Consider the following 13,385-nt stretch of genomic DNA (forward strand, 5'->3'; position numbering starts at 1 on the left):
CATTGTTGGAGCTTTCTTTCATCAGTAGGTACGTTTTTCTGTCTTTTTTAATCATTTCACCCCGTCGGCGCATACTTTTGAATATTTTAGTGTTAATTCCATTTTCATCCAATCTACCCTGAAGCTCGGAAGCCGAGAGATATACTTCTAATGCAAGTTTCTCGTTGGGTAAGATGTCGGCATGAAAGAAAAAGAGTTTATTCAATATTCGTAAGCTATCAGGCTCTATCTCTCTTGCTTTATTTAGCGCAGCAAGAGCTTTGTCGTAATTTTTATTGGAAATGCATGATCTGGCTAGACTTTCTAGGGTAGGAATATGTATTGGATGAATAGATTTTGTCTTGTTATGAAAGTTCTCGGACAAGGAAAGGGTATCCTCAAAAATAAACTGCGCTGCAGTAGTCAATCCCGAGTCAAGGGCTGTGATCCCATCAATATAGAGCTCGAATGTTTCATCTTTGATCATTATCAATCAAAAGATGTAGTTTGTATGGAATAATAACAAGGAAACGCAACTGATTGTAAACTGTACATCCTAGATAACGAGTGTGGATGGATAAGACTTCATGAACACATATGCTACTGTGTATTACGTAATATTACAAAAGATAACGGTTCAACATGCATGTAAACTATAAAACGACCCGATCACTCATTTTGTAATCTATAGACCTACACATTTTGTTGTCAAGAAGGTACTTCACTGTCCCAGGACTCACCTCGCAATACTGAATAACAAGTTTATCCAACTTGAGATTGTATGGTTTCCTAAATAGTTGAATCAAACTATTGTCTTCAACCTTATTCATGGAAAGGTTTAAATAAAATAGTTTGTCAAAAAGATGGTTTGTCATTGCCTCCTTAGATAATTCACTCAACGTCAATTGATTGAATCCAGGACATCCAACAATTGATAACTCTTCTATGTGGGGTACTTTTGCTATTAGGTTTGAAATATTTGCATATTCGTAAGGGGTTTGTGTGGAGCTGGGGTTGGTCAGTCTGTTTTGAAAAACTATATATCTGTTCAAGACTAAATGTAAACTCTTTATTTGGCAAAGCGAGGCTAGAAGAATATCCTCTAGCATTTTGGGAGTTATGCAGCTGTTTCTAAGCATTAGAACACTCAAGTTTGAAAGTAGCTTAGAATTCAGAAGCTCATTCCTCCAGTCTCGATGTGATGAATCCATTGTGGTCTCTGTTTCAACAATTTTCAGTTCTCTCAAAGTACTTAGTGGTTCGGTGTTTCCCAGCATCGCATCCAGCAGAGATGCAATTGAAATCCCAGGCACAGAGTCAAGCTCTATAGTTTCAATATGAGGGTTGAGAATTTTCTTCAATGCTTTTTGACTCAGTTTGACACGTGAAACCGTTAGATGCCTTAATTTTGGAAAGACGTTTTGTCCTAGAAAATTATTCATCACGGTATCGTTGAAAATGCTATTAGCTGCTTCTTTCTCAACAGACACACTGAGCAGGTGTAATTTTGCAAATCTTACGGCATTCTGTTGCACCAACTTCGATCTTGAGTCGAATTTGGGTATGATCAACACCAATTTTTCAAGGTTTTCACAGCGGCCTAATATATCCAACAAAGACACGGTCTCGTTCACAAAAAGAGGAACCCGTAGATTCAAACTCTTTGTATGTGAAAAAGTTACCTTACCATTTTTGATGATCGGGTTCAAGCCAAAAAGATTCGTGGAATTGAGATTGATTTTGAGGCTTTCAATAATCAACTTCTTACTAAAGAAAAGTTGTAGGATGCTCTTTTCAACCGATTCATGGGGCTCGATGTTAACAAATTTCAAAAATACTCTGCCGTTGTTATGCCGATAAATCTTGCCTAGAAAATTGAAAAACTCGGTGAGCTCTTGTTTCCTGATGTTTTTCTTCAAATGAAAGCTCTCAAAAATGCGTGCCGTGCTTGTCAAGGTCTCATTCCAATGGCTTGACACACATAGACATCGTAGATTGAAAGGGAGAGGGAATTGAGCAAAAATGTTGCATAACAGCTCGAAGGGGAGGACCTTCAGCGGATCGTTATCTTTAGCCTCAACGTGCTGTGAGCCAGGCATACCCTCCTCAACACTTTCCGTGCCGCTCTGAAGTGAGTTTTTCGACTTTTGCAATTCATCTTTCAGTTGCCGATATAAAGTCTCGTTAACGACAAACTTCTTTGCAGGATCATTCTTTGCCTCTCTGATCTTCAGGTAGCCCTTCCACAGAATGTCATAAGCCCTTCGATCGTTCCTTAGGAGTAGATGGATCTTGCTCAAACGTAGGTATCCCTTACAGCTGAGCGGTTGCAGACTCACCATCACCCGTGCATACCTCAGCGCTTTCTCCAGATTGTCCACCTTCAGGTAGGCGGCAGAGAGAAAATCTAAAGCGTTGACGTAGTTCTTGTTGTAGCAGACCTTCTCGTCGCCTTTTCTTCCTGTTTTTCTCTTAGCATTCCTCTCTAGCCGCATCCGATTCTTGTTGAACTCATCCTGGTACGCGTGGACAACCGCAACAAACACGTCTATCGAGCCGTGGTAATCCTGTCTCTTGAAGAGTTGTATCCCTTTTTTCAGATTTCGTTCTTCTGCGTCCATTGACTGTGTAGGAAATGCCAACGGTAGCTGCAGAAACCGCTCCGAGCCAACATTAGGCATTACCAAACCCCAAAAACATGTCTGATTTTTAAAATGGTTCCCAAACAAGACAAATCTCAGATCACGTGACTTAGATTTAAAATTTTTAGCTATTTTGAGAAGAAAATGACAATGTATTCAAAAAAAGTACAAAATGTAGAGATAAAGAAGATGCTAAAATTACCATGGTGTCCCTCAGGGATGCTGTTCTGACAGATAAACTCTCCAGATACATTTGCACAGGCTGCAATAACAATAAAAATTTTCTTTGATCAGCCTAGCATCACAACTGGTTGGGGCCGACCTGCTTTTCCAGTTTGCTTCCACTCAAGCATCAACAACACGGCGGCTGTCGCAAACACGGCACTCACCGCGGCAGGAAAGCCAAAAAACCGTTCTTATCGAACAGTCAACAGGGGGTGCTGCTCCGAGGATAAAGTAGATACTTCTGAGTGTACGCAAGCTGCTTGCTGACGTTCTGAAGCGGTCATTCAAACACATTTTTAGTTTTGTGTTCTTAGAGAAGCTTCATAAAATACTGTAAATAGTTTTGTTTCAGAAAATGGTGTCGTCATATCCCTACCCAAACCCTACGAAGTCCTTCTGGATTGAGGAAGGACCTCACACCTTAAAGGAACATCGCACAACAGATGAGCTTCCAACAGAGATTGATGTGGTGATAATTGGCTCTGGCTACAGCGGTACCTCGGTGGCTTGCGGACTGCTGCTGAGCAAGACCTCTCTTTTCAAGAAAAGACCAAGTGTGGTCATGCTGGAAGCAAGAGACGTATGTTCTGGTGCTACAGGCCGGAATGGCGGCCACATCCGCAGCTTTTACCACAGCGGACATAAGCATTTTGTTGATCAGGTTGGCGAGAAGAAGGCGGCAGAGATGGTGATGTTTGAACATGACGAGTTGAGTAAAGTCGAGAAGCTTGTCAAAAAGTACAAAATAGATTGCAACTTCGATCCACGCTTATCTTGCCAAACGGTTGACGACCCAAGAGTGTACCAGTCGTCTCTGGACAATTACTACGCTTTTCAGAATAACAAGTATATTCCTCAAAGTATCAAGGACTGTGTTAAGATCCGCTTTGTTCCAGAGGCAGATGAAGTCTCGGAACACAAAGCCGGGCCGTTCTGCATTACTGCTCCAACGTGCTCCATTTGGCCTTACAAACTGATCACTTCCTTACTTCGCAGATGCATAGATACCGGATTGAATCTTCAGACTTACACTATGGTGGAAAACCTCAAGCCTACTTGCGATGGCGGGTGGATTGTTTCGACCTCAAGAGGCCCAATCAAGTGTAAGAAGGTGGTATGTGCCACAAATGCGTGGACACGGGCTCTTTTGCCGGAATTCAAGGACAAGATTGTTCCTGTCAAAGGTGTTGTTTCACACATCAAGCCAATTTCAAAAAATCCTGGTAAGCTCAGTTTCAACTACTACCATACATTCCCTATCGAAAGTGATTATGTCACAGCGCACACGGATATGTCAATGATTGCCGGCGGTGGTGGACCAACTTACCTGACTTATCCGAACAGTGCCGACATGTTCAACAACTGCGATGACACATATGCCCCCGAGGATACCCTTGACTACTTCAAAGACTACCCAAATAAGTACTACCCCGAGTTTGCAAAGGGGTTGAAATTTGTCAACGATTATACCTGGACTGGCTGCATGGCATACTCAAATGATGAGTTTCCATTTGTTGGTGATATGTCTCCATTTGGGCGTAAAAATCTTTACATTATTGCTGGGTTCACTGGACATGGAATGCCACGAATTTGGAGTTGCGGGGAGTACGTCTCTGGACTAGTCGACGGATCAAAGAGAGGGCGTATTCCTGAAGTTTTTAAAAATACTATAGACAGAATGTATTCAAGCAATTTCGAACTTTTCAACGAAATAGCCGGCTATGACGTTGCTAATAGAGGAAAGTTCAAATTGTGAAAATCATTTCATGTTTACAATGTTAAGGCTGGCGTGTCAACTCGAGTTTGGATTTGAATTAACTTTTTACACTTTGTTATTGATTTTAGAGGTAGATTTATAATAGTATGAAGATAGAGATAGCTTTTTTTTGTTACACTTGAGTCAACTCGCTTAAGCTTGAGAGACTTCACCCTTAACAACAACGTCACCAGATCTACCAGTCAAACGCATTTTTCCGTCTCTGTCGATTTGAACAATGACATCAACCTTCTTTCCCGATTCAGCGCCCTTCAAAACCATCTTGCCAAGTAAAGTACCTGGAACGTATTCAACTTCCCTGATGACTTCCGGTTCTTCTTCCTCTTCGTCTTCTTCATCATCAGAATACTGTTCTGGTTCGACAACAGTCTCCTTGATGGTACGCTTACCTTCGTAAAATTCAATTTCAGCGTTGTCGGATGCAGCGATGAAAGAAATGGACTTCTTAATTGGGTATGCAGTTTCTCTTGGCAAAATGGTGGTAAATTTACCTTCGGCATCTTTGATACCAATTGGAGCTTGAATGTGCTCGGTGTTGACAACAACCGGTTCTAATGATTCCTTGATTTCTTCAGCATCGAAACCTGCAATCAAAGAAGCTTGAATTGCTGCACCTCTACAATTCAACTCATTTGGATTTGGCAACTTGGAGTCGATGGCAGGTGCATAAATTTCAGTAGATTCTGGGAAAACAAGTGCTAGGGTGTTTGCGACCTTTGGAATATTAGATGTACCACCGACCAACAAGACGGATTCGATGTCCAAAGTTTCCAATCCTGCCTTCTTGACCAATGATTCGATGAATTGTGTCATTTCAGAAAAGACTTTTCTACCAACCAATTCGAATCTCAATCTGTTGATAGAAGACATGTAGTCAAAACCATCAGAGAGGGAGTCAACAGAGACATTTGCAGTTTGGACATTAGACAATGTCTTTTTGGTAATCGTAGCAGCAGCTGATAATTTAGAATAAGATTTTTCAGTTTTCTTTGCATCGGCTTTGAATTTCTTTTGGAAGTCAGCAGCAAAGAAGTCAATCAAAGATTGATCCAATTCAGCACCACCCAACTTTGTGCTATGTTCAGTTGCTAGCAAGGTCATGATACCACCTCTGACAGCAACGACAGCGGCATCTGATCTAATACCACCGAAGTCAGCAACAACATAAAGCTTATCTTCTAAAAGCTGTTCCTTGTTGGACAAGTGTGCCAATAATGCGGCAGATGGTTCGTTTATCAACTGGGAAACCTTCAGTCCTGCATCTGCTGCGATTTTGACAAGGTTTTCTTTTTGAGTTTCGGAGAAATTGGTTGGAACTGTGATGACGGTACTTTCAATAGACTGTCCCAAATAGTCTTCAGCTGCGTTCTTGATTTGCTTGAGATGTCTTTTCACGATTTCGTCGATGGAAAGCTTGTTACCGTTGATTTCGTATCCAACCTTACCGTTGAATTCAACTGGATGAGCAGCGTACTTGGAGTATTCATCGTTGATATCAGAGAATGGAACACCAATGAAGTCTCTGAAGTTGACAATTGTGCTACGTGGGTTTCTGACAAGTTGTGCAAGTGCTTGCTGACCGTGATATTCGTCACCATCGACGTAGGATAATGCAGAGGAGATGAATCTTTCACCATCTGGGTTTGCAATAACGTCAACCTTGCCGTCCTTGATGGTTGCAAAAGAAGTGCTGGAGTTACCAAAAGCAATACCGATAGTGGCCATTTTGGTTGTTATGATGTATTTTCTATTTTGAATAAAGCTTTGCTGTTCTTGAAATGCACGTCTTTCCTAAATGGCGGACTTCCCCAGGTTCCTTCTCTCATACTTCACTGCTGCAAAGAAAAATTTTTAACCCATGAAAGTTCACGAGTTTCCAGGAAGAATAGAAAAAATGGCGGTGATTACATCAGCAAAATGTGTGAGTTGATGAGGTTGTTTAACGACAAAGCTACACTCTTTTTTATATTAACTCTTGTTTAATTATTTATATTACAAACCTATTGAAAAGCAGTCTTCGTCACACGATAATCACCAGTATGAGTAATGCGAACAGAGCATTGAGGAACATTGACGAAAGGAAATGTGCTGATTTGTTCTCGACACTTTTGTAACTCCCAGAATAATTTTTGAATTGACGAAAGTGACTATTATTTTGGCCCAAATCGTCGTAGTCTGGATCTAGAGAAGCGGCCACAATTTTTGTGTTGTTATATTCACTGGTAATACGAGGGCGCTTAGGTTTGGTGTTTGCCATAGGAAGGGCTAATTCGACTGCATATTTCTCAACAAAGTCGTGACTGTCCTGGAAATAATAGTAGTCATCATCATCACAATCATCATCATCATCAAAATCGTCGTCGTCACAATCATCTTCATTCTTTGGAGGAACAGGATGGTGATGAGGGTAGTCGGGATGTTCATCATCGTCACAAGGCTCTTTTTCCTCCCACCTGGTAGCAGTCATTGTTTTTGTAGTTGTTTTAGCAGTTGTTTTAGTCTTAGTAGTGATAGTGGAAGAGGTGCTTGTCGTAATGTCGGTTGTCGTAGTTGTTGTCGTTGTTTTTGATACTTCGCTCTTGCTTGAGCTAGAGCTAGTTTTGCTACTACTAGATGCTGGGATTGTAGGGCATGTTATCCCGAACCTGGTCACCGCATGGCATATTCTAGAAACCAACATAAGTCGACTAGTTGTCGTCATCAATGTTGTCATGGTTGTCTCCATGGTAAGTGTTCTTCGGCCCGGGATATATTCTGCCTCAACCAGGGGAACATCCTGCTTGAGAATGGGCAGGTCTGTCAGCATGTATGGACGGTTAACTGTCTTTGTCGTTGTGAAAGTTTCCCATTGCATTAAAGTTTTCTTGCCAACAGTTTCAGTCGTCACTGTAACTTCCACAAGCAAGTCCGTCACCGAGGCAACGCTTTTCACTAGTGTGGTTGAGGTAGACACACTAGTTTGTGTCTTTGTTGTGGTAACGGTGCCCAACGACTTGCTGACTTCGGTCTTCGTTACCGTACTATGGATGGTGGTAGGTTTATTTGTCACCCTGAACAAAGTCTTGAGCAAGGTGATGGTAGCAAAGCCAACATCCATCTCAGAGTCAGCTTCTTTGATAAGGCGGCCACTAGAGGTAAGTAGTGTTCTACTTTTTTCTACTCTATTTCCCATCTGGTTTGTTTTTCTGGCTCCTCCGACTTGAACAAGAGAGGGGCTGCGGTTACTTTGCAAACGTGCCTGTTTAGGCACGGCCTTTAACCGGTCCTCTGTGGTGGAAAGTAGCTTTTCCTTGAGAAGATGCTTGTTTTTGAGCTGCTGTTCGATACGGATTAGAAGCTCAAAGCAATCAGTTTCCGGATCGGCTGCCACGGCTTGCTTTCCCTGGGCCGAGTTCACCAGAACCACACAAGTCTGCGGGTACCTTCCAGACCCTATTTCGCTCTGGAGATTGTCAAATAGGGTGTCATGGGATTCGGGAGAGCACAATTCTATGGCCTGGCTTGCAAAGTCGCTCAAGCGATAGTCAAACCTTCCACCTGCCTTTGCCTTGGCTCTGGCCTTGGCGTCTGCCTTGGCTTCTGCCTTGGCATGTTTTTCTTTGCTCGTGGTACCGAAACTGCCGACATCTGTAAGCAACGTTGTCAGGATCTGTCTGAGGTCCTCTACGCATTCTTCAAAAGAGTATGGAACAGTGTATTTCAAATTATGCAGGACGGGTAAAGAGAGTACACTGTTTTTGGTGTCTGTTGTGCTCTCTCCTGTGCTATCCCCGTCTCCAAAAATGTTGGATGCGGCCGTACGGTGTTTACTGTTGCTACCGACTTTCACTCTGGCGACACTACTACTGCTACTGCTACTGATGCCGCTGCTCCCACTACTGCTATCGACGTCTCCGCCGAGCCCGACGCTGCTGGCCCCGTTTGTTGACTTCGGCTTCCAAAAACCGGCGTCGGCGCCTGGCAAGGAGCACCACACCAGAAGTAAGGCCAGCTCGAGCAGCAAAATGAGTTTCTTCATAAGTGAGAAATTAGTTGTGTATTTCTTCTACACAGACAGATGCCCGTCTTGCAGGTCTGCCAGGATCCGAGACGCAGAGATAGACTGGCTCCACCCACCAACCGGCACGCAAATACAGCAGATAAGAGCAAACCAGCTCTCAGAGCTGACGTGAGGTCAGAGCGTTATCCAGCCAGCCGGAGATCACCACGGGGAGCAGAGCAGGCCAGACCAGGCAAGTGTCCCCGTTCTCGGTATAAACACATTGGGCCGGTTATCGGCAACTATATAGAGATACACAGTGTTCCGGCCGAAACACGGGGAGCGTCCGCAAGGGGAATGCCGGCATGTGCACGACGCGGTGGGAGGCGCGGTGGCCTCGAAAGAGGACACCGCCTGGGGACAGTACAACATAACACCGCACGGCAGCCGAAAGCCTCTCTGTTAATGTCCCCTCCTCTGCAAGAGGTGTTTTTGCCTCTCATCTAATTAGCAGCTGCATTTTCGTTCGATATCTGCTGTTGTTGCTGCTGTTGTTGCTGCTGTTGTTGCTGCTGTTGTTGCTGCTGCTTCTGCCGTTGCTTCCGCTTCTGCTTTGCCTCGAACTCGTGCCACTCGCCCTTGACGGTGTCCAAAAAGAGTAGCGGACACATACGAGGCTCCTCGCTGAAGTAGGGGTGCTTGAGGGCGTCTGCAGCAGCTAGTCTTTTCTTTGGGTTAAGCTGCAATAAGGACGTAGCGAGGTTGTAGCATTCCGGCGTTAGCAGCGCTCCGAATTTGGCCTTAAACCGGAACTCGGTTCGGTAGTTCGGCCGCAAAATCTCGAACCACGGCAACTTGTATGCGTCCGGCCAGTCCTCAGTGGAAATTGTGCCCATGATGTCATAAACCTTCCAGAGCTGGTCGATCTCGTTTGTACCCTGAAATATGGCCCTCCTTGTGAAGAGCTCCATCAATATGCAGCCGACCCCCCAGATGTCGACCTCCCGGCTGTAGTCTGTGGAGCCGAGCAAGATTTCTGGAGGCCGGTACCAGAGCGTGATGACCCTGTTGGTGTAGTTCGGCGACACCAAGTCCTCGTTGATGTTCTTCATCTTGCGGGCCAACCCGAAGTCGGTGATCTTTAAGACGCCCTCGTTGTTGATCAAGATGTTGGAGCCCTTGATGTCCCGATGAATAACGCGCTTGGCGTGCAAGTACTCCACTCCCTTCAAAAGTTGATGGAAGATGTTCTTCTTCTCACCGAGCGAGATCTGGATGTTCCCTTGCTGCAAGATCCCGCTCAAGTCGTGGTTCATGTACGGGAACACCATGAACACCTGGTTTTTCTCCAACATGATTTCTGAGAGTCCAACAATATTCTCGTGGTCAAATGACTGCAACAACCCGATCTCCCGGTGCGAGGTGATGGGAAAACCTTCTCTTTCGGCCTCGAGCCGCAACTTTTTCAACGCAACCAACTCGTTCGTGATTAGGTTCCTCCCCTTGTACACCTTACCGTAAGTGCCTTCGCCCACTTGCTGGATTCTCTCGTGGACGTGTCCCACAACGCTGCACTTGACCATGTATTTGAAGCTTACGACAGAACTAGGCTTTGCTGGTCCTGGTGCTGCCTCTTTCCCTCTGCCATTCGTCCTTGGCTCCGACGACGCTATCCTCGGTTCCGTGCCTCCAGATAGCTTCAAGAATATGTCTTCTTCTTCCTCTTCAAAGTCCCCTCCAAGTGCAGGTGCAGGACCAGGGCCACCTTCTCGTCCGGGTTTGCCTGATCTTTCGTAGTAGCTATAGTAAGGGTCTGCGTTTTTGCCCTTGCCCTTCGGTTGGGAGTACATCGTCGACGCATCGCGTGGTCGCTTGTACTGGCTCGACAAGCCAGTGCCCGATGCCGAGCCCGAGCCGGGTCCAGCCTCCTCGTAGGGCCTCTTTGGGTAGTACCCTGCCTCTGCTGGTTCCCCCTGCATGCTCTTCGGGCCCGTGGGCAACTTTCCTCGTTTCTGCGGCGGCTCCTGACCCCCTCCCTTTCTGTAGTAGCTGCCTGCGTATTCCGAGGTTAATTCCTCTTCTGGGTAGTCGTAGTAGGCTCTCTGTCGCCCACTCTGCTGCTCGCCATAGTACCTGCTTTCATAGCGGTGGGAGTTTCTTCCTCTCGTCCCTCTTCTGGACATTTGATGGACAGGTGCTGGTGGGTGCTGATGGGTTGTATCTGACTTTACAGCTTCTGTGTTGCCTCTATTTGTGTCCGCCCTCTCATGTCGGCTTCTATTAGCGCTAAATCTTCTGTTGCACCTGAAAAAAATAGGAGTGCTTTTTTTCCTCACCACTTTCTGGCGCGTGGGGAAAAGCTGAGTTCACGGTTAGACGGATTCATGTAGCCAACGCCAACTCCAATTCCAACTCCCGGTTCGAGCCACTCTTTTGTAAGCACCACCATCTCTACATGCACACCACATTTGCTACGGCTTCCACAAACCCGACACAGACGGCTCCAGAGTGTAGTTCGGGACCCTGATTTTCGTAGGACTCTGCAAACCCCGCCTGCTGGCCCAAATCAGAAAGAACAAGTACTAACCCCGAAAACAAAACAAAAACATCGAATTGCCACTCCCTGGTCCCACTTTCTTCATTTCCTCCCTTCCTTTCCTCCCTTCCGCTCTACTTCCGCAGCCTTTGGTCTTTGAAGCGCACCAGCGCTCTCTCTCGATTCCGACGGATCGCCGGCAACGTCACCCAAGCAGCAGGGAAGCCTGCTGGCCATGCAGCACGATGGTGGCCTAGCTGAGCCTGCTAAAGCAAAAGAAGACCACATTCCAGAGGCGCCGATCCTTGGTCTATTGGGACCTCCCCGATTAGGCAGCCGCCCTCCTGCTCTTTTAGGTTCCCTTCCCTCTCCTTCCTCCAGGCGACGATCCCGGAATTAGTTGACCGCGTTTGTACGTCACTCTTACCCTTTTGCGGCTGAAAGAACAAAGGCTGCAGGACATACGGAAAAACTCGACTCCAGCGACATGGCAACCACATATGTAGTAACAGCAAAGTAGACCACCGCATGACACATGCGCCGATCCTCGCTACATGAACAACGGCGGACTTGCCGTAGGCGCTCCGTAAATTACAGCTGCAGCATGTCAAATAACAGAGGGGGTGCTGATAACAACCCGGGCGCCAGTAGCGCGCCAGCCAATCACCGAGCAGCCGCTCGGTGACACGCCGGCAGAAACAGAAGCGTTATTCTAGCGCTGACCAGCGGGCTCTCCGCCCCCGTCTCTGTTGACCACCCACTCACCTATTCACGCGGGCTTGCATACGCAGGTAGAAAAAAAGGAAGGAGGTGGCAGCCAGCTGCAGACAGATTGCACGCAGGGGAGGCAAATTCACTGCTGCTTTTCCTCTCGTTCGTCCCGCGTGTCCTCCTCGGCCCGCGTGGTGCCCGAGTTGCGGATCACCGGCTCGAGCGAGACAGGCACACCCTCTAAAGCGAGAGATAGCTGACACCAAACTGCGACTAGGGGGAGGGAACAGGGGAAAGAAGGTAGGGGATCTTCTGTGCTACAGTAGTCCGCTGTGCTGCACTGTGCCGCGCAGTGCAGTGCTTCTTTCCGTCGTGTACACAGGCGCAGCAGGCTGGGCGTGGTCCAATAAGGTTTCAGTTTCAGGTTCCACTTGCCCCGTGGCGAAAGACACAGGCTGGCACGCCTGCTGGCAGGCTTTGTCACACACGCACAGTGTGTACGGTGCGCACCAAAGGCACATGCACTAGTCGGCTCATGCCTCACCGGAAACGGGTGCTAGTCGTTAGGGGGCAATAAGGTTCCAGAATGCCCCTTTTGGCAAACCCGAACGCCGGCATCTAGACCCTTTCCCCGCTTGGCATTTGGACGCGCAAACAGCGGAGGCTTGTCGGCAACGGAGGCCCGCATACCCAACCACTTGCCTGCGGGTGCAGTTGCGGGTGCACTTGCGCGTGCGCATGCACGAGCGAGTGAGCCAATCCCCTCGAGGTTTGCGAGAAGGGGCCGGGAGCGCCCGCACAGTTGCCGCGGACGCCGTGGATGCTGCGCGGCGGGCTATCACGGGTAGTGAGCTTACCGGATCGATTATGCAGCACCACGCACGAATTAAGCCTTTCCCTGGTGCTCGTCCTTCCCGACTTAGTTTGGCCTAGTCCCGCCTTCCGCTTTCGTTCCCGATGCGCCGCCGAAAGTTGAATCTTCTTTCAAAGTTTCTCTTTTTTTTTCGAACTAGCTGCAATCCCTAACCCGTGCCGCACTATTAGTCGCACATCCACCTTCATGCAAGTATTAATTACTGCTACATGACGCATGCACGCTTCTTTTGGCACTAGAAACGCGTTTCAATTTCAGGCAAAAATTATAGTCGGACATGCTTGAACGTGTGAAGTGGCATGCTGGCACTGGTAGGCCAGACCCTAGTTGCCATCCGTCTGTAGAGAGCCTGGTCAAAGGCTTGCCCCCAAAAGTCCAACCCTGCTTAGAGTTCAAGATGCCTCATCAACTAGCAGTTTCTAGAGATCCCTTTCACTTTTACTTTCGCTCTAACTTACAGTGTTCTATTTTATTCTATGTTGTATTATATTACATTATGTATTTTATTTTTATTTTTATTATTATTTTGTCTCAATTCCCTTTTTCTGCCTTTCTTTTTTTTTGTTTCCCTTTAGTTTCTGGTCCGATACCACGCTTGCGTGGTCGACCTCCGCTATTAATTATTATACAAATTTCGTACCTGATACATAAACCGTGTCTTT

At 46.5% G+C, this 13,385-nt stretch overlaps 5 protein-coding genes across 5 annotated transcripts; 1 reads left to right on the forward strand and 4 right to left on the reverse strand.

The window, feature by feature from the left end:
- Window positions 1–557: 557 nt before the first annotated feature.
- PICMEDRAFT_14455 (hypothetical protein) lies at window positions 558–2,628 on the reverse strand. The gene has a single exon (XM_019160380.1). It carries the CDS (start codon window positions 2,598–2,600, stop codon window positions 633–635), a length of 1,968 nt encoding a protein of 655 aa, XP_019020053.1. The 5' UTR covers window positions 2,601–2,628; the 3' UTR covers window positions 558–632.
- A 588-nt stretch (window positions 2,629–3,216) lies between these two features.
- PICMEDRAFT_27694 (hypothetical protein) lies at window positions 3,217–4,467 on the forward strand (the record flags this gene model as incomplete). Its single annotated transcript, XM_019162508.1, has 1 exon — window positions 3,217–4,467. A coding segment is annotated over one exon (1,251 nt), but the record flags the coding sequence as incomplete, so codon positions are not given.
- Window positions 4,468–4,755: 288 nt separating this feature from the next.
- On the reverse strand, window positions 4,756–6,348 carry PICMEDRAFT_70534 (hypothetical protein; the record flags this gene model as incomplete). The annotated part of the gene is made up of 1 exon (XM_019163667.1): window positions 4,756–6,348. The coding sequence occupies one exon, from the start codon at window positions 6,346–6,348 to the stop codon at window positions 4,756–4,758; it is 1,593 nt and encodes a 530-aa protein (XP_019020055.1).
- A 231-nt stretch (window positions 6,349–6,579) lies between these two features.
- On the reverse strand, window positions 6,580–7,438 carry PICMEDRAFT_14457 (hypothetical protein). The gene has a single exon (XM_019160382.1). It carries the CDS (start codon window positions 7,427–7,429, stop codon window positions 6,644–6,646), a length of 786 nt encoding a protein of 261 aa, XP_019020056.1. The 5' UTR covers window positions 7,430–7,438; the 3' UTR covers window positions 6,580–6,643.
- Window positions 7,439–9,105: 1,667 nt separating this feature from the next.
- Window positions 9,106–10,185, reverse strand: PICMEDRAFT_29940 (hypothetical protein; the record flags this gene model as incomplete). The annotated part of the gene is made up of 1 exon (XM_019162613.1): window positions 9,106–10,185. The coding sequence occupies one exon, from the start codon at window positions 10,183–10,185 to the stop codon at window positions 9,106–9,108; it is 1,080 nt and encodes a 359-aa protein (XP_019020057.1).
- Between the last annotated feature and the right edge of the window lie 3,200 nt (window positions 10,186–13,385).

This window comes from Pichia membranifaciens (genome assembly GCF_001661235.1).
Source record: "Pichia membranifaciens NRRL Y-2026 unplaced genomic scaffold PICMEscaffold_1, whole genome shotgun sequence".
Taxonomy (NCBI): domain Eukaryota; kingdom Fungi; phylum Ascomycota; class Pichiomycetes; order Pichiales; family Pichiaceae; genus Pichia; species Pichia membranifaciens.